This window comes from Myzus persicae, unplaced genomic scaffold (genome assembly GCF_001856785.1).
Source record: "Myzus persicae strain clone G006 unplaced genomic scaffold, MPER_G0061.0, whole genome shotgun sequence".
In the NCBI taxonomy this organism is placed as follows: domain Eukaryota; kingdom Metazoa; phylum Arthropoda; class Insecta; order Hemiptera; family Aphididae; genus Myzus; species Myzus persicae.
The window spans coordinates 21,277-43,877 of record NW_019102984.1 but is presented as its reverse complement, the minus strand read 5'-3'; the positions used below and the strand labels follow the sequence as shown (position 1 = coordinate 43,877).

General features: G+C 28.7%; 1 protein-coding gene across 1 annotated transcript in view; it reads left to right on the top strand.

Annotated features, from left to right (window-relative positions):
- The window catches only part of LOC111033523 (long-chain fatty acid transport protein 4), a 49,808-nt gene that overhangs the window by 16,120 nt on the left and 11,087 nt on the right, over positions 1–22,601 (top strand). The window contains exons 2-3 of the mRNA XM_022314300.1: positions 13,026–13,480; positions 22,067–22,220. Coding sequence (XP_022169992.1) covers positions 13,026–13,480; positions 22,067–22,220 — 609 coding nt within the window. The remainder of the gene's footprint in view (positions 1–13,025; positions 13,481–22,066; positions 22,221–22,601) is intronic.

Here is a 22,601-nt window from a genome sequence, read left to right as displayed (position 1 = left end):
ATGTTGATGACAATAAGTGACACTGTAGAACAAACGTCCATATAGATTGTTTGTACAATTTATAGTTTCTCTTAAAAAATACCCACACCACAATAATTGTTAATAGTTATCTTTGACCTATAAACGATTTACATAATTGCAATATTTTCCGTGTAGTACAGCGTAAATAAAAAAATTGTTGTTGATTTTAAAATTAAATTGATTTGGTACGATTTTACTTACAGCATCGCCAAAAGATAAATTATAGTTTGTTATTCTTCTTTAAAACGTGCTTTTCTAAAGATTTAAGATATTATAGTTGTATAGTCTTTAATTATATCGTAGTGTATATTGTGCATGTCTTCATTGTCCACATTTTTTTCATAAATAGTTAAACCTCGTAATGAACTCTGTCAATGATATTACAAATTTTTACACATTACATAGTATATTATCATGCATTATCTGAGACTTATCTCAAAACTTGTACTTACTATGTGTGTATTTACATCTAGTTTAGTGCGCAGTGCGTTATATAATAAACCGTAATAATAATTTCTTAGCAAAGGACTATGAGAAATAAATATTTTGGGGGTAACTTAATCTATACCTACCTATTTCACGATCTACAATTTTTTTTTGTTTTTATGTTATCGTTTGTTTTTTATTTTTATTTTTTTGATATTTTCGATACCAAAATCAAATAATTCGAAATATTTTCGCACTTACTCATAATTATTATTCTAAATTAAACTAAGGAACCTGACATCATAGTACAGTTATTACAACGGAAAATTTTTTTTCAAATTAAGTATTTTCTGATAAGTGTTAGATACTGTTGCTGTTAGGGCAGTAGAGTTGTTTGTCTAATGTTATTCTTCTGTAGCAGAGTTTTATAGTAAATTCAATTCCACATTGGCCAGTGCAAGAAATCGAGTAAAGTAATAACTATGATATACACTATATGATCGACATGAAAAAAAATTTACTCCTGAAATTCCGGTTTTTTCAAGAATTATTAGATCGTAGTAGAACGGCTGCGGTAGTACTCTATTCCTTGTCTACATATATTTATGTTTTATTAATAATATTATACATAGGTACAAGCGGCAAGTTTTAAAACTATGGGAAGGAAACGCCCCCTGCAGTGTATAATTCCCGACCGAATTCAAGGTCAGCGGTTACGTATAGATATGCTTATTTTTGTATTGTGTGATGATAAATTATAGGTACCTATATAATATATTATTATTATTATTACTATTAGTACCTACTACCTTCACTACGTATGCATGCGGTATATATATTATGAAAATATAGGTACCATTCTCGTGCTCAGTGGCGGGGCATCATTTTGATTTGATTTTGAACTCATAACTATGTATGCGTCCGAAAAACAATAATTAGATAGGTATTACACTTAAGCAGTTGTAACTACCGTATGTTTGAAAACAAATTTTACTCAACTTTCAAAGTATAGTTCAAAATATGAAGGGGTGCATTATGTAAAAAACATCACATCATTACCTAGGTAATAATTATTATAGCATTACGTGAACTGATTAAATAATAATAACCTATCAAAATTAGCAACAAGATCATATTTTTTTTTTATTATCAAGTAGTGATTAGGCGGTTAAAAATAAATCAGGAAAACTCAAGTAGGATCCCGCGATTTTTGATCGCCTATAATAATTTAAGCTCAAGTTAGGTCCTCAACCCACGTAATCAGGCCCATTCAGAGTTATTTTGGGGCTCGGGGCAGAATCATGCAAAATGGCATTTTTTATTTCATAGGATATTAATTCTAGGTTCATACTTTTCACAAAAATGTGCTGATACCCCTTATAGTCTACACTCTATAGACTATATTTTAAACTTACCTAAGAAGGCAAATTTTTTTTTTTGTATGGATACATGGCCCCATGGTGTTCTGTAGCATGTGTCAGTTTTAACACAGAGACCCCCACTCTTAACGGGCCTGCACTTAGTAATTAGATAGTAAAATTATGTAGTTACACTAAATGTGTCCGCCATCGCTACAGGTGGTCGTCGTAATATTTCAATTTTTATAGAACTTATGTTGTTAAACTTATTTGTGGTATTAAAATTGATAATTTATTTATTTTACACAAATTTGATAATAGTTATGATAATATGAATAAACAGTCAATTTCCTTGTTTGATGAACAATACTAAAAATATGCAATAACAATCAACTGGTACCAATGCGTTGACTATAAAGAAAAATAATTGAAATAGGCACAATTTATTTTTATAATAGTGGCTCCGAATAACAATAATTAATATGAGTCAACAATCCACATTTTTATCATAATAATAATAAGCCTTGCTCTAATAAAATAACTATTAATTAATCATTAACTGTATACATGTTTGAGCACATTTGTATAAATAAAATATAAAGAATGTCTTAATGGACGACTGATAATGACAAATAAATTAAATAACTTAGTATAATAATATGTTATAAATTTGTATACATAGTATAAGTAATATTAAGAAAATTAATAAGTAATCAGTATAAGATTATATGATTTTTTAACCAAACTTGCACTGTACTAAGTAACCCTGATTTAGTGATTGTAGGAAAAAAATTATTGTGACCTATATTTGTAGAAAAGCCCACAATCATGTTCATCAAATCAATGTCGTCATTAATTTATAGTCTCTTTTATTTATAGTAAAATTTGCAGTGATTATTATAATGTACAACATAGTAGGTACTGTATTATTGTGCAACGGGTGTAGTTATTTTCTCTATAAATTAATGTACGTTCCTATTAGTAATTGTATTTTTTGTGTTGATTAAAGAACACAAGTTTTTTTTATAAATATTTGGTGATTTCCTTGGATTATTTTTAACTTGGTTTCTTATTTTTTTTAATTAGATGGTCTTACTTTTGTGTGTTTTTTCCTGTTCCGAGGTATCTAGGTCATCTTCTTGTTAACTTTGACGACAATAAAACACTCCTACGTCCAGTTGTTCTCTATTTTTATTATTTTTTACTACCTAATGTAAATTTAATGAAATAAAAAATTGTATCATCACGTTAGGTATAATAGGTAAGATAGGTTAGGCGCTTTTTTAAATTTTATTCTTAACGGAGATTTGTAAAAAGTATTGACTTATAATGACTAAAACTAAAAAGTTTTATTACTTTTGTTGCTGTATAAGTGTTCAAAACTTAGAAGGCGCAAGATCCGCCTGTAGCCTTCCTTCCTTGAACTTATATATTAAACTTTATTTAATTTTATTATTTTTAATATAATTAAAGATTCTTCTTGGTGAAGTGAGAGATGTATTAAAATTAAAATTATATGTTTTTTTTCGTTGTTTTGTTTTTTTCTATTATCATTTTTCTTGTACAAAGAAACTTTTAAGCTTTTGACCATTTATTTTTTCTTTTGTTTCAAAAATGTCTCTGTTTTACAATTTGGTATCTCACGATTCTTAACCAGTCTAATTTTTAGAAAGTACTATACCCTCTATACCGAATAGCAAATAGTTTTCTCAACCGTAAAGAAAAAATTCTCGGAAAATTTTTAACACTGGCATTAGCATTTAACGGTAACAACTAACTATACAATATTACGTTATTGTATTTGATTTTGGCTGTTTTATTGTAATTAAAAAATAATTATAATATTGGAAACTGTATTTTAATTTTAAATTTTCTATTAAATTGAGATGGAGGGCTCGGAAGTTGATAACTTTTATTTTTTATTTTTGAACATCATATTATAGTTTCAAGTTGCCGACCATGGTCTTAGACTAAGCGCATTCATTGTTAAAACGTCTTTTTATAACATATGAATCTAAATAACTCATTTTCATTTTGCATTTTTTTTAACATTTTAAGGTTATTTTTTTGTAATTTCGGGTTATTTTTAAACGATTTACACTAATTGAAGTACAAGTCACGACTATCTTTCCGGTTTTGATTTATATCCAATTGAATGAATTTGAATAATTTCAAAAATTAAATCAACTTAACTACATTTTTAAAACATTTATACATTTACAGATTAATATTGATACATTATTCAATAAAAATACAATTATCTTGTCTTATATTATTACGAGCCTAATCCATCGTTCATGTAAACAAATTGTCAACCAATATTTACCGTTATTATTGTGTTAAACACTTGTAAATGATTTTTATTCAGTTTTATTGTTATGTTTAATTTGCAATTCACATTGCTCTAATATAATACCTCCGTGGTTACTTGAAACTTATAAAGTATATTATTATATTTTATACGCCCAATGACTTTTCAAACTAAATTTTTTTGGTGAAAATTGAATTTAATCTACTGCGTATTACTAATGCTTACTAGTTAAATAAATTACTCTAATCACAATAATATCATCAAATATACTAAATTACCAAGTAATATTATAGACTGACAGTCCGATTTTATATCATTCAATTCAAATTGAACACCATCCATTATAGTGACCCAATTGTCACCTACTGTACTGCGGTGCGACATCCACTTACCACTTTTTTTAAGATAAACTTAATAATATGTAAATATTATCCCATCAAAGTGTTTTATAATTTTGTAAATAAATGGACCTTCACTCAAAATCATTATCCAAACAATTATTCATCATTGCATTCAAACTATTATAGTATAATATAACTGATACTACTTAACAGCATTTGCAAGGTCTTTAATGGTTATGTAATTCAAAAAATAATTACTTTAGAAACTTAAATTTCAACATTTTATACACAATTAAGTCATGGAATGATAAATTGTCTACAATATTTAAGATATATACTTAATTGAAATATTGCCTATTGAATATTAATAGAATGGCTATTATATTAAAACAACAAATCTAAAAACCTATAGGTACACATTTTATCGGAAGTAATTTATGCAAATTTACTCGCTATATAAATATTTTTTTTAATATAAGTAACTTCTATAACAACCTGTACGGTAAATTATCATTAATTAATTATACTTTATCATTACATAACATCACATACACCATTACATACTTATTTACATTGACCTTACATTAATTTTTAGGTTTTTAAATTGTTAAAAATAAATCGAGAAAAAAATTTTCAAAATGTATACTTAAATTAATTTTTCAATTATACTTACCTTGAAATTGACCATTTCAATTTAGTGCTGTACATTTTTTTGACGAGTCTGATTTTAGGACAGTGTCTATTATAAGCTTATTTTATTTGTCTTAATGTTTTTTATAAGTTTTACAACTTTAAAAAGTTAATTTATTTTTCGTTCAATAATTAACCTTCGTGTATTGTCTTTATTGCATTTAAACACATCTACAATGAATTTCTCAATCTTCAATTTTTTAAACAATGAAAAACTAATTAGTTTTTAAGTATATATATATATTATATTGTCTATGTTTTTCCTTGACGTTCATATTCACACCGAACAATGTGTCAAATACCTTCTAAACTATTAAACCATAATAATTAACTTTTTTGTGGTGGTTTAATGTTGATAAATCATTTTGATCTGTATCGATGTATCATTAATCACTTTTAATATTATGCACGCACGTGTTACACGAATATATTTGAAAATAACTTCCAAAACTCAGTAATGTTAAGCACAACTATAGCGATTTCCTGCAATCTCGTACTTGATTCAAAAAAAAAAATTCAAACTAGTCATAACATATTTACATATTATTATAAAATAGAGATTGATCATGTTTTTTATTTCGTTTTTTGAGTTGTATTCAATTTTTTCACCAAAGACGAGATTGTTACAACTAAAATGTATCAGTATTGTGATATTACTGCATTCGGGTAGTTTAAAATTAGCTCTTTATTATTATAAAATATATATTTTTTTGTTTGGCCGTCAAGTCAATGTCAGTATTAAACTTGTAAAATTCTGAAACGTCTGGGTTGCAGAGAGTTTATTATTACATAATATTTTAAAGCATACTTGAGGTATTTATGTTTTTATTTTCAAAACCTTGAATTTTTATACAGTGTTTTTTTAACATTATATAACATCTTCGTTTCAAACATCAAATCGATTTTTAGCCGAAAACTATATATTTTGTGATATGGTGGGGAATGGTGACATTTGATTTAAATATGTATTAAAGCTAAAATATTTAATTAACTAAAAACCACTTTAAAAAGTGCTTAATATAAATAATAATAAAGTGTTAATATTATGGGTACCTACTTGATTTGAATATTTTTTCAGGTTGAAAATTTTAGTACTTAAGAAATGCAATTGATGTATCTATGACAACTATTGCAATTTCATAATAATCCGTTTGAGTGCAAAGTAAAACACTTATTTTTCGCGGTCACAGAATAGATTATTGACATGTGCATAAAATTGTCTTTAGTACCTATACGATTATTATTTTATACCAGTCGTACAAACACCCTACCCACGACTTGTCAACTGTCAACTATTATAACTTCAGTCCTGGTGAAGTGTAAATAGTATACTATATTTCGAAATTTTAAATCATTTTTTATTCGAACGCTTTAAATTCTACAATCGACACGATTATTATTGTGTAAAGTTCTTTGTCGAATTTTTCTATGTATAGGATCGACTGAAGTTGATATATCGGAAAAAAAAAATTCAATATTTACATGCCACATCTGGTCATAATGCAATTAATGTTGAAAGGATTTTTTTAATGATAGTTGCTTAGTGGACTAAAGAACGAAATCATTTTCGAGTAGGGATTTTCAAGAAGAGTATCATTCAATGTAAATTTGAATTCTTTATGACTTGTTCGGAATTTCATGAATATGTTTTGTGAATTCACTGTACGGGAAAACTAAAAACATAAACCTACTGAAACAGATCAAAATATCAAAAAAGTATCAAAGTTGATAATGGTTCAACATTTCAATTAATTTATGATAATAATTAATAAATACTAAATACATACATATTTTTGTTTTGACGAGAAACTAAACTGATTAATTTATAAGTGTATATTAAATTATAAATGATTCTATAAACTAGGTAGGTAGGTACTTTATACTATCTTTAATATTCACCAACTATGTATTATACATTAAATTTATGATTAAAAAGAAAATTGGTTTCTCTTAATAAAAAAGGATATTTAATATGGACTAGCGAAAAAATAAAAGTCATTTGATATTAAATTATAGATAAATGTCCCGGTCAGTTTATGGCAACCCTGCACTCTCATTAATTGATGATTATTTACGCCTAACGCAACTCAACTACCGAATGCATAAGAAGTTGCCTATAAATTGTTTCTTGGAATCTAGATGTCGTGAAGTCCATTAATACCCATCCCCGTTTGGTCGGACAATATAATAACCCCTTTGGGATGCGTGCTAGGAGTTATCGATTGAGTTGTTGACGAAAGAGCCCTTCTAGAAAACAAGAGAAATGCGAAAACGAAAAACCTTTCAAGTAACAGTGTAACGATTGTAAAAACAAAACCCTTTATAGCCTGTAGGAACTCATTGGTATAAGTGCAGTAAGACACGTCCGTCGTTTAACACTGGTTGCGGTAACTTGTGTGTAATAATAATATGCTGACTTATGTCATTAAGGATACGAATGAATTTCCGCGGCTGAAAACTTTTCAGTTCTGCACCTTTTGCACTGACGTCTTCTTCTAAACCTAAACAGTTTACCTGTCTTTTGGATTCAGCTCGCACGTAATATTTATTTTTACATAACTATAACCAAGCATTAATCCCAGCTAAAACTATTTAGACGGTCCATTAACCAACATTATTCAAAACATTCAGAATTCGAATTTGTGGATTTGTTTAATTTTTACAAATTAATTATTATTTACAATGTTTAATATTACAATTGCAGGTACTCGTTTTAGATATTTATATTTTTATACATTTTTTTTTATGTGGCTTTAAGTATTTATACATTTATTACAAAAATATTTAACTTTTTACCATCTTTGATCCGAGGATAGTGTTTAAAAAAAAAAAATTGTAAACTTATAATTTTTAATTTTATAACCGAAAACTGAAACTTTTCTAAAAACAATACCGACGAATATGATTTAATGTAATAAATGTGTATTGTAATTGAAAAAAAATAATCAACTTCATAAATAGCTCGGGTTACCAATTAGCCATTAGGTACATTTTAATCTTCCTAGATTTTATTTTATTTTATTTCTGGATATCCTCACTTAAGTTCCACATAACAAATTACAAGACTAACGCAGTTTCCGGAAAACATATTTTTGGTTTATAATATTATAATATTATAATACATACAGTCACAACCGTGCACGGCGGCTGTTTTGTCAGATCGATGATGTTTGCCGTCATTCACTTTATCGGCGAAGTCGACTAATTATACGTAATATCTTACATCCGGTGTTGGATGACCCCATTGTCGAATGGATTATTTCAGCAATTTGATGCGACGTATTTCGTGGATTACTCGGGTATTTGCTGTGGTGGCGGTGGTGGGCGAGTGAAGGCTTTTTAGTTTCCACCCAATTTGGACTGAGAATATCATTCGAGTCCACTATCAAGTTAACAGTGGTCGATTGGTGGCAGCGGGGATGATTTATGTGATACCTAGGTAGTTACCTTAATTAACCAAAGAAGCGACGACGAAAGAATGACGGTGATATTATTATTATATTGGCGCCGCGCATAACATCACACCTGCCCGAACTACATTCATTCTGGAGTGTATGTTTGCGTGTGCGTGCGCCTAAAAATGTATTATTAAATTCATAAATATTATTATGTTTCTCTGCGCCAACGCATATTATTATAAATTTGTAACGATTATGTACCCACTATCGATATTTTAATATTATTGTAAAGACGCTGGTCGTGATAGGTACTTGACACGACATTCAACTAAGAAATTAAGTACAATATGCAGGGTAGGTATATATAGGAACATGTGGTGCACTCTCGTCATAAATTGTTGGTACTATTAATTATTATCAATTACTCTACAACGTACTAATGTTTTTTCATTAATTTAAACGTTTCATATTGTTCTCATTTTTTCGTTACTTATATGATCTGAATAATGTACGGGCTGCATTCAACACTCGTATAATAATATGCTACATAATTTTTAAAACACTTTATGTATCATCTTTATGATACGTTTACTGTTGAAGTATATTTTTAGAATTGGCTGCGTAATTGAATAATTATTAAAACGAATATTATTCTGTTTTAGAGATTTGACGTTTTTACTAATTATTTGCAGGTCAAAAAATATGTTTTTGGTTTAAATATTTTTAAAACGTTTTTTTCATCAGATTTAGTCTATAATTGGTAATTCAATTTTTAAGATCTAAAAATTGAATAATGAAATATATTCATACGCGTTATTATAACTATAGTTTTACAATACTATTCATGGCTGCGGACGTTAGGTACTCATTCTATTCATACATCACCTTGATGCTGTTGTATTACCTGTAACTATTATATCTCCATTTTGAAACAATAATAAATCATCAAGTTTTGAGCGAAGGTCAGTTTACAATATAGTTGCCTGTACAAACTCAAATTGCAAGTAAACAAATTTTCAAATCGTATACTTGTAGCAGTGATTAACTGGCTAGGGTTTGGACAGTATAATTTACATTTTTTGAAAGTTTTTATAAAAATTAAAAACAATTAGATATTAATGATACAGATCATTTTGTGTTAGATTCTGGGCTTGACGATGTATGTCTGGATTTACAATTATGTGAATGCCTACGAAACATTTAGAATCAGTAAAAAGTAGAAAATTCCCAATGCACTCAAAATAATTGAGAAAAATAAAAAGGTGCAGTTTTTGACCAAATCGGTTTTGTGTTTTCTTATTGCAATACTAAAATTAATATCCGTAAAAATTAACCTTGAAATATTCCCTAAATATTTATGTCAACATTTTCTAGGCATGATATAATTCCCATTAGGAATTTCCCTATGTATTTTGGCTCTTTTAGTGGTATATATAGATATTTTTAAATGTTCTACTTTTTTAAGTATATTTTGGATTTGTGTTGGTAAACCTAGTTTTTTTAATCATAAAAGCTCAGAACATGGTTCTTCATAAGTTCTAAGATATTCTTCTAGAAATTGAAAAATATCTATATTTCATGATTTATTTCAACAAGTTCGAAGTTCAAATTTTGAAAAAAATTGCAAATTATTTTGTACTTATGAGTGTCTATAAAATATATTGATTTTTGTACGCAAGGCTGGAAAATGTAAGTAAGGTTCCTCATAAGCTGTTCTTCTTTTTTACAGAAATTAAAAAAAAGTTTTGAGTATTTATGTCATATATATGTGTTTGTTTTTTTTTGATAATTTGAAGTATAGGTAATTACACATTTTGACAAAATTGGATATTCAATCTTTAGAAAAAACATTTTAATTGTTATTATTAGTAAATTGTATACTTGCATCTAATTTAAAAAAATATATTAGAAACTTTCCACTATTACTTAAATTATTATTTTATGTACATTAAAATGTTAAATATTGTATTTCTCGGTCATAAAACTTGAAGTTGTAATGCAAGGTTCTTCATAAGTTGTTCCTCTAGGAATAGTTGTATTCAAGGTATATAATATTACAACAAAATATATAAATTCGATTTTTTTTAAAACTGTTGTACCTACATTAAATCTCAACATTTTTTTTCTCGACATAAGCCATTTAGGAAAACTTTGCCCTGTTTGGAAAACTTAGATCACTTAAAAAACAACTTTAAAACATTTTCGATCTAAAAAATTGCTTCGCGAAACTTTTATAGTATTCCTACACAAAAAATATTTTGACGTAACCTATGTATGCATAATTATAACTAACCAATAATATATTGTATAAAATAAAATAAAAATATATTTTTTATTTTCCTTTAATACTCTAAAATTGGTTTTTTTTTGCATGTTATTGACCACAATTTTACATTACATATTTATTTCAACTGGCAATTAACGTTGCACACATAATCATATAGTTATTACTTATTACTTCTGAATTCAAGACTTTAAACATTAAGTGATAGATTTATATTACAGCACAAAGATATCGGACGTTGTAACATTGTGGATTTAAAAAAAAACTGCTCACAGTTGTATATAATTTTTAAAAATGTTTTCTTATTGGCTAATACATATAAACTTAAATGATTGATGAATCTGGTATAAATAAATCATAATACCACACAAACTATCGCTGTTTTATCCAAAAATAAATAGAATTAGTAATTGTATACGATGTTAATTTAACTAAGTATATAAACTATAATTTACATAACAACTATAATCTATCTGCACTATATTATAAATATCTCAAATATCTTTTCCTTCTTTTTTTGAACGTTTAAAATAATAATTTTGTTAAAATTGATCAATTTATGAGGATATTATAATTTTATATAATTACTAATTTTTACGTTTTATGTAACTTATGGTTTTGAGTGTATCCATTATAAATTATAATATACTTGAATTATCAAATAGTTACTGAATTCATCATGTTACTGGCACTTACAATTTTGAATTTCGTTATATCATATTATACTATTCATATCTATTCACGGCACCCATACTACAATATTATGATTTTTAACTGTTCTCAAATCTTCATGAAATAACAGCGAATTCCTTGACCTAAAACCTCCACCTTTAAACAATCACCAATAGGTGATATTTTAAGATTTATATATATTTTCATCTCAATTATATTATGTTATAGCCTATAGGTACTATATATTATAATATACTCTATACCTATTATGAGATCCATGTATAATGAATAGTTATCATTGTAATAATTTACAATAATATGTAATTAGTAAAGTGGATTGAGTAGCGCACCAAAATGTTGCCGAGTACTCTATCTCTACCTCTCCTATCTGAATATAAATTATAATAGTAGGAATTATATGTATTCGTATGTTGGTTTATAGTGTACAACATGCACGTGATTAGAAATATCGACGTTTCATAAATCATACGAAATCAAACACAACATTTTATTTAGCATATTTGGAGCATTAGGTAGTATGGCATATTATAATATGCATTTTTAACTTGAAATAAATCAACGAATTCGATTTAAAAGGATGCCCGAATGCTATTTGTTTTCTCTCTGACTGCAACGTGTCATATTATTGTTCAGTAGAACCAATTTTGTGATGTTATATTTAATATTAGAGTACATTGACTTCCTATCAAACTTAAAGTTAAGAACATTACATCTGTGTATGTATGTTGATTTTTTACGATATTTCAATTTTTATGCAAGTTATGATGTAATTAGTAAAATGTAATAATTTAAAAAAATTTTCACTTCGCTTTAAAATTGATAAGTTTTAAAAAAGTCAGTATATGTACATGTACAGAAAACGTTGTTTGTCAAATTAACATTGATAATAGGTCAATTTACTCAAATATTAATGCTGATAACACATGATTGATTCTGCTGAACGCAAATTTGCTTCCTATGTCACACGTGGTAAAAGAGAGAAAACAAAATAAAGGTTGTGTGTCGACATCCCTGCTCCTACGAAAAATCTATTTCACCGGAGAAAAACCATTTGACATTGTTGTTGTTATTATTAGTGGATTTTATAATTTTATATTTGCATCTACGAAAAGTTTATTTTAAATTGAATTATTAGAGTGTTATGTTATTAACGGAAATATATAAAAAGTTAAAGTGTACGAAGTAGGTATATGAAGTATAAACTATATATTGCACTACATATCATTCAGTCACTTTTTCGTAGCATATTTCCACGACATTTGAAATGTCTGTTTTGGAATATTAAAATACTATGAAATTAAGAACGTGTCGTTTCAAAAAAAAAAAAAAAAAAATGAAAACAGAAATTTTACACGATACGTACACTTACTATAATTTACGTTGACCGATTAAATAACTGTTTGGTATTTGGTGATAACACCAAAATAGTAATAACCAAAAACCTCACACCTTATACGTTACGTAAAATATGTGATATTATTATCGTTATCGTGTGTGAAACAGGAGTGGGACGTGGAAAAAGGTTTGCCGAGAGGAGTCGCCACTGATCTGAGCGGCGGCGGCGACGACGACGACGACGACGACGACCGTAGCAGCGGCGGTAACCCGAACGCCCGAAACGCCGACAATTGTTGCGACAACGCGGGCACGGAGGTGGTCGACGGCGTTCACGGCAAGCGGCATCAGCGACTCGACGGCGGCGGCGGCTGCGGCGGCGGCGACAGTAAAAGTACCGGTGGTGGCGGAGGCGGCGGCGGCAGAGCACGCGGAGCGGTGTGCGCCGCGGTAAAAGTCATCGTCGCCGCAGCGGCGTTCACTGTGACGTGCGCGTTCGTATGGTACACTATGGGCCTGCCGTTCCTGTTGCAAGTCGTCGTGGTCGCGACCATCGCGTTTGTCGCCAGCGGTGGTTACAAATTCGTCTACCTGGTGTACCGCACCGCGCCCAGGGACCTCAGGTCAGTTGTTTCTTTGGTAATCCCCACGTTTGTCATTAATCGTGTCATAAATTATTGTTATTATATTAACAATTATTACTGAGCACCGACCGTGTAGGCGTAACTCCGCAGCAGGCCAATTTAACGCGGCGCGGAGCGGGAGAGAAAGGGCCCGGCCGAGTCCTGCAGACGTCTTTTGACGGCAAAACGCGGTATTATTTTTTTTTGGGGGGGGGGCAGGGTTTTAGTTACACCATTAAAATATATTTTTCCAGTGTACAACGTGTAATTAAAATGTATCTTTAAAATTGAATGATGTCTAAAATTGCTATAAGCTCGTCTACCTGCAGGTGTATCGCACCATGCCCAGGGACTTCGACGATGTCATTATTGATAATTAATAATTATTATTAATTACGCTAGGCGTAACGCTATACGCTTTTAATTTCTATGGGTGTGGAGGAAATTAATGGGAGTACTGGCATATTTTTATAACAAAATACGGAATGGGGTTTTATAACAAAATACTTAATGGGGACAGACGACAGCAGTTAAACTGTATTGAAATATTTTTTCCTGTTAGTTTACAACGCGTCATAGATTTTTTAAAGACGGATGGCAAAAATAAAGTTAACAATAAATATTATGTGTGTAGACGCGTTTAACCAAAAAATGTTGAGTCGGCTTCAAATGATATTCAGAAGCCTCTACCCAAGTACGCCTATTTTTATGATATTAAATAAACGCACTGTAATAAATGTATACACACAACATCACAATGTGTTATAATAATAATGGGCACGCAGAACAATAATATTATTGCGACCAAAAACGCTGCTGCGAATAGATTGTTATTATGATTATAATAATAATTATGGCGCGCATTCGAGGCGATTAGATTTATTATTATTATTTATTATCGTCGGAGACCGGCGTCGTATATCGCCGCGGGACGTGTGTCATTTTAATGCATTCCTGACGACTACGGTCGTGTTTTCGAGACAAATCGTTTTCCTAAAATGTTATTATTCAGACCAAATAAATCCAACGCATTCGTGCACAGGAAGTCCGTCGATAACGCAGCGTAATAATTAATAATTTCATATTATTATTTATTTACATTGTTTTGTCGTAATGTATAGAAAAAAATAGTTTTTACATACCTAATATATTATGGTAGAATAACCAATTACAGGATCAAAAATCAGATAAATACTTGCTTTGTGTAAATGACCGATCACGTATACTAATCCCACGGATAAAAAAAATTATTTAAAAAATATAAATATTGGTTTTTGATTGATTCGACATTTGACGCACTCTTTAAGGGGAGGGTCCGAACCCAGAGCCCTCCTCTGATAATATTATAAGGTTCTAAAATCGCATGAAGCTTAGTTTCTTCAAATATTTTATGAAACCCATATGAAATATTTCATTTTAATGAAAAATTAAACAAAAAGGAATCACAGTAAACTTCTTTACTTAGTTTTAATGTTAAGTAGAAAATGTTATAGAAATATTGCTTATATCATTCGTAAATTACATAAATTACATAATAATTATCTATGTTATATATCATATCTACTCTAAATGTGAAGATTTTATGAAACTACTAAAAAACACAAAGTTATAAAAATATATTTTGAAATATTTTATTGAAATATTTCAAAATGAAAATATCATATTTCAGACTCATAACACTGGATAATATACTACGTAGCATAAATGTATAATATTCTATCGAATAATACTGCAGCTATTGCAATAATAACCGACTTTCCTACTATCACGACTATAATCACCGACAATTATATTTCTATTTACATGTGTACGTAAATAATTAATTAATTAATTTCTTAATAGCGAATACCTGTCTAATGACCATTGATTATAAATACTAACTATATACTACAAGTACTTGTAAGAAGCGTATAGTTTAGATGTCGCTCATATTCTGACCCCTATTTCTCAATCGGAATCCACAAATATTCGTACAAATATTTGGAAATTTTTCCTTGTTAGTAGTGTTTTGGTGTGTTCCGATTGATGCGCATGCAATATACGATTTTTAGTATGTCATCGATGATTAAAATATTCAGTTTGGGCAGTCTAATGAGCTATATTTTATTAAGCATGGATTTTCAAGCCATCATGTCTCATTACGACTACAGGTAGATTATATAATAGATGATATAATAATATGACATTCTTGTTACTTAAACATAAGTACTTCATAAACGTATTTTAAAAAAAGAAATCTATCATTGAGTACCTACTAACTATTATAAGTTATGTTTTGAATTTTTCATAATGTACGCTAGCGATGTCAGTCTTATTTTTCTATCAGCAGACTGATCAAGTCCTCGCCTTTTTTTTCATTGAATGCACATTTCCTATCGGTTTACCGCCGCCATGGAGTAAATACACTATTATGGAATTCTAATAATATTCAAAAATCAATATAATATAGTTTTTCAAAATAATCCTATTACGTTTTCTTATTTTTGCAAATAGTAACTCACTTAGCTAGTTAGTTCGTCAATATGTATAATATGATATAGAGCGCAGTGCTTATACTGATATTATATTTAGTCTAGTCGCAATTCAATTACCTATGAACGGATTACACTGTGCATGGTACCGATCCACTGATACGTTCAAGCTTCGTGTAAGTACCCATATTGGTATGAATGATTCGAGTTGGATATTTTTACAGTGAACATATTTATACACAATATTTAGTATATGTATAGTTATTAAATATAGTTATAATATTTTCTCTTGTGGGTTGCACGGTTCCAAGTTTCTACTCTTACGTTTATGTCATATATTCGTCCTAGAGTTTAATTGATTTTATACTTCCATAAAAACGAATACACCTTTACATGCGTTGGAGGATTGTACATGATACACTGTATGCTTATGGCCATGTACAAATACACGTTGGATTTCAAACAAATCTAACGAGTTCTACAACAACTCGACGGTTGTTGATTATAAGGTTGTCTCGTTTTCACTTGAAATAATATAATACCGGTTGTCGGCCGAAAACTATTTCGCAGATGTATACCATACGTAAGTACTAAGTTAATTATATAAATATAACACATATTCAAGAGCATATATTTATTTTTAACTTTGTCTTTTCAAGTTGTTTGTAAAATATTATATTATTTTTTATTGCGCATTTACCAACTCAAAATGTACAAAAATCAAGACGATTATTTATATACGAATAATAATCGTCTTGTTTGTTTAAACTACTACATAATACTTTTAGACTTTAAGCTGAAGCATAAGTAATTAAAAGTCATATTGATTATAATACAATTAAATACACTTGCTTGACGTATACTGGTGTGTTTTTACTACAGCAGCGAGTGATAATAATGTAAAAATCAACCAACCTATATATTTTGTTTTATATCATATTATGTCGAATGCAATAAACGTGATACGTTTTTACGCTGCTGTTATTATTTTGTTCACGTTATAAAATCAACTTTGATTGCAAAATCGTTTTTGATTGATTACGCGTCATCGTTCATAACATCTACACCTTTAACAAAATCGTCTACGTCGAACAAACTATCCAATGAAACTTACTAACCATTCAAAATTCAAATAGTAGAGTAAAAATCAAGTTAGCTGAAATAATTTGTCGGCAAAAAAGTAGAATGACAATAAAATTATACAACAGTTATTTTCGAAAATACATGAAAAGCGACGAATAATAGTCCGTTGACCCGCAAAGCCATAGGGATAGAAATGCATTTATGTTAAACGCAATAAAAGCGTATTATAATATTGAAGTAATATTTTCAATTTAAAACGTTTGAGCTATAGGAATTTTCTCAATGCGAGATTTGTCGAATGATACATCCTACATTAAACATGAATGATAAATTATTACGAACTCGAAACGTATATTGTGTGCGGCTGTGATACCTACCTACTGTATAATATAATAACGAAACGCATTTACCGTGATTTTGATCGACCTTAGTTGGATTTCCTGATGTGCTAGTTTTCCTGCTGGACGACTATAAAGACACGTTTAACATTGAAACTGGTTTATCTAGTATTACGAGATAATCATAAGTCGGTCACCGATATAGTAATAATAATATACGTATATATAGGCATACATATATATAGCAAACATAGTTTTATAAACTCGGTTCGATTTGTTTCTTTTTTTTGAAACACCATTGCCGTTCAGTAAATATTTTTTTATTTCAGAATCGACTAAATTTTAACTGCAGTAATTCATTGAAATCAATATCATTATATAATTCGGGAACGTTCAATCGGAATATTAGAAATAGTGTGTACCATAACTAAAAATCGTCTGTACATGCGTGAAATCACAATCGCTAATTTTTTTACATAAAACGAGCAAATTTTAATGAGTATTATTAACATATAATGTGCATTACGCATAATTTAAGAACTGCTATACGATAAATTACTGTCATATTTATGCTTGTGTACGAATGAAATCAGTCGAACCAACGTCCGAAAAAATTAACTCGAAATTCTCATTTGAATAATAATATTGTTGTGCTCACTATTTGTACTCTGTTCATTGTACATATTTAGTATATACATACATATCATCACATTATTTTGACCAATAGAACTTTTTAATAAATTACTGAATTGTATGTATAGCTTTTACTCGATTTTCTATAAAACTTTTTAACCACTATTAGATTAATTCGACCGTGACGTTATTTAATATTTACACAATTTGAGCGTGTAATATTCTTAATACTACGGCTGACGTTCAATAATAATTGCATTTCAATGAGCCATGTTCGTCGATCCACATCGTAATTTGTTCATAAAAATAGTAGGTGGACCCTTTATAAATATTAATCACGAGTGTCGCCGCATCCCTTGCGTTCTATTGATTTTATTTGCAAACATTGTTTACTACATTGCCGTTTCTGTATATATATCCGCATTGGTGAACAAAGTGTATGTATTATGTTAATTTGTTATACATATGTTCAACATTTGTATTATTATTACCTCCTAATATGGTCGTCCAGAAATTATGTTCCGAAAATGTAGTCCTATTGTTATGACGCATATTGGAAATGTCTATAATTTTTATTCATAGATTATTCGTATTTAACTAAAAAGGCGTAAAATTTCATAGCAAAAAATTGACTTTAATATCCCAATATTGGATTAATGGTAGGTGATTTATCGTCAGAATTTACAAGCAAAAATTATCAAAATATTAAATTCAAATTCAAATGTATGAAATTGTATATTCATATAAATTTTTTAAAAATTATACAGTTTATGGGTCCTATCACTGGATAGCTTCCCTACTCGCAGTCTTATTGTCCGTCATATTTTGTTTTCATATTTACTTATTGTATTTTTTTTATATACAGATTGTAAATTTTATATTTTATATTTTAATAAAAAAAAAAAATTATACAGTTATTACATATATAGTACTAAAAAGGTAATTTAGAAAAATTTCTAGAAATGAATATTATGATTTCTTGTATAGATACAAATGTTGTCTTCAATTACATACAGTAGTCAATACCATAAACTTTTAGTTACATCGTTAAGCTGTAAATTTAATAATTTTTACTTATTATTTACTACACATCTTATCGCTTATAATACATATAGTTTCTTGATAGAAAAAATCTAATAACCCATCGACCATCGTCCGTCAATGCTTGGAACTTACCTTTAACTAATCCTCCAATCGCATTTATATACTAGTTTGTATTCCAAGTGAATTGTTCATATAACTTCATATAACTCCAAAAGACTTATCTTGTACGTGATACTTATGTTTTTCCAGCCAATTAAATTCTCGTACTAGGTATTCATATCTCATTTGCTTACCTATTTTAAAAACATCGGGACTAACCATTTAAATCAGTTATTCGTTTTTCTATGTCTTAATAAATCAATTATATCTTCGACTTAAGTATGTTTTATTTTATTTTATGCCTAAAATCATTTCAGGTTAAAATAAAGTTATTTATAACCGATTATTTAAAACAATAAAATAGTTATTAAGACAAAAAGATATACGTATTACGTACTCATTTTTTCACTTATCAATTTATAATTATTTTAATTTGTTTCTGTTTATTTATTCACTCGTTAGTCGTTATTATTGAAAACATATCTTAGAATTGAGTAAGACATATCCCAAATGTTGAAACCCAATCGCTTGCTCTAAGTTTATTGTTTTTTAAATTAAATTGCAGTTTTAGAATTTGATAGATGCTTTGATTATTTTAAAATGCTAAGTATTATTTTCTATTTTATCAGCTTTATCTGATCGGGATGTTTTAATACATTTTTGAATTGATATGATAGCATATTCATTTAAGTCATTATTAAAATTAATCAAGCGCTAGGTACATGCAGAACAAGTTTGTTTTGAAAATAATAATTCTAAAATATTTATGCAGTAGTGCACAGTAAAACAATGATAAATTGTTTACAATCAAGTATAAATATTAATTATTATAAAGTAAAATTTGATGTAAAATTGCTACCTTCGCAGGCAGAGACATTCTTGTACTTCAAGTTATGTTTAACTCTTAATTTAACGGTTAACACTATATACAGAATAATAAATAAAGTTAAAAAGTTATAATCAGCAACGCGAAACGATCTGTGCAACATCTACACTTGCGAAAAGACCACTTGTATTTTGCCAACCAAGCGTTTAGTTTCACAAAAAGTAATACTATTTTATATAGATACCCACGGGCCACGACTTGAAGTTACAATAAAAAAATCGATCGTTGCTCTTATGGTGCATATTATAAATGGTATTCATGGAGTTTAAAACTATAATTATTAATTATGTTGTGCTTAAGAAAGTTTTCACTAAACATAGTCTGTATAAGCCAAATTTATGATTTATAATTTGATAAATTCATTTAACTTGTACCTTTGCGTAGTATATTCAGGATTATTCAAAATGATTCATCTAGTTTTAAATGGTTATGTACTTTGAGTTTTTGGTTTGGATAAAAATAATATTTAAAATGTAGTGTGAAGTACGTACCTATTCTTATATTTATAAATTCTATGTGATTTTCGTTGGTAACACGAACACGAAACAACACCTCATGATAAATAGTTAAATAATTCGTCCTCTACATGCTCTATCGTATCTATTGTAATTGACTCTGCCGATGTTTTTAGTAATGGCATATTACGTAGGGGTACTTTATCTTTAACAAACCTAACCCCAAAAGGAGTAGTCGCGTGGTGTGGGATCAGGAAATATAAGGAGGTCAAGTGCCAAGCAACAGATCATAACAGTATCATTTTTAATAAACCTGTATGATAATATAACATGTGATTACGCACTTAGTAATTTTTTTTCAAATTTTGAAGTTCATCTGAAGGAAATGTTAAACTGTTCGGTTCAAACATAATAAATTATTGTCCTTCTTTAAAACATAAACACAATAAAAAACATCCACGGTATAAAATCAATAAGATAAAAAAAACAGTAATGTAATATGTAGTACATAATAAAACTCTTCCGGTACTTATTGATACTCTACAGTCTACACTCTACAGTACACCTACTTGAAGTTCTTATCGTATATGTTAGTACTGCTTATACAGAATATGTTTTCGTAACGTCTGGGTATGTTGATAAATCACATTTTGGCTCAAATTCAACACCGTTCGGTTCTTATATCAATTGGTTTTTAAATTATTTTAATAAAGAATGCAATTTCATGTTACACCCATATTAAAAGAAGAATTCGAGCTTTAGAAAATGAAATGAAATACGAAAAAAACAGCTCCAACTGCACCTTCAGGATGGATAAATATGTTGCCCTGGATATATCTACCCTAATGTTAAAACACTATCAAAAATGTACTTTAGAATCTAAATTCTGAGACGTATTAAAACATCTTAAAATATATAATATACTTAAAATATACTTCAAAAATTCTATTGGTGAAAATCAATTAAATTGTTTGGTACTTTTTAGATGTATAGGTATTAGATAGGTAGGTACGTACTCATATGTACATTGAAATCAATATTAAAAAATGAATGAATCATTTGCATTCAAAAATAAAGGAGTTAAGATTTCAATATTTAACTTGATTATTAATTATTATCCTCATCTTGATTTAGGTATTTAATTTAATTATTATTTTCGTTATTTATATCTAGTTGTTTTTTTTCATTAATAAACCAATTTGGATTATTATTTTATATTCAAAAACGAATTTTTAATACTTAAGCGTGTGAATTGTATCATTTTAAAAATAATTAATGATAAAATGAGTGCTCCCTTACAAAAAAAAAAAAATAATAATAATTCCTGTTTACGGTATTCTTCGATCTTGTATGGTTTTGGTCACGCAATTTCAAAAACATTATTCACTTTAAAAGCGAGATAAATATTATACAGAAACGCGTCTAATAATATTTCAATCATGTCTAACGATTTGTCTTTAGTAATAAAATGAATGGTCGTTTCCCTATAAAACGAAATACCATTTTTTGGCACTGTGATTGAACGATACATTTTAGTAATAACGTTAATATAGTTTTATATGTTTTGTTTTTTTCAGAGCGCTATTTCGTTATTTATACTTTTTGTACACGGCGAAGAAATTGGGTAAAAACAACTGGACCGTCGCAGATGTATTCAAACACATGGTTGTGAAGAATACCCCTCACAAAGTGTTATTTGTGTTCGAAGACAAAGAATGGACTGCGCTGCAGGTTTGTGTGAAATGTCGCCTTCCATAATATATAACCGTATAGGTATCGTACGAGCCCGAAAGGTGACTACAATTTTTTTTAACTCCTCAAGAAGTTACATCTTCGATAAATTTCAAGAGGACTACGACTACGCTATCGTCGAATAAAACACTTGTCGAGCACATAATATTAAATTTTTAAAAAGGTTTAGGTACTCAGCTTACACACTAAAAACATAACAATTTATCTTGTAATTTATTGAATATTTTAATTTAATTTATTATAGTTGTGCGTTGTTCCAACAATAACATCACAAACAATTTTAATTAATTCCACTTTTATAAAACACGCAAGACACAATATAAAGATGAAAATTACTCTAGTTGCATATATTATACTTTG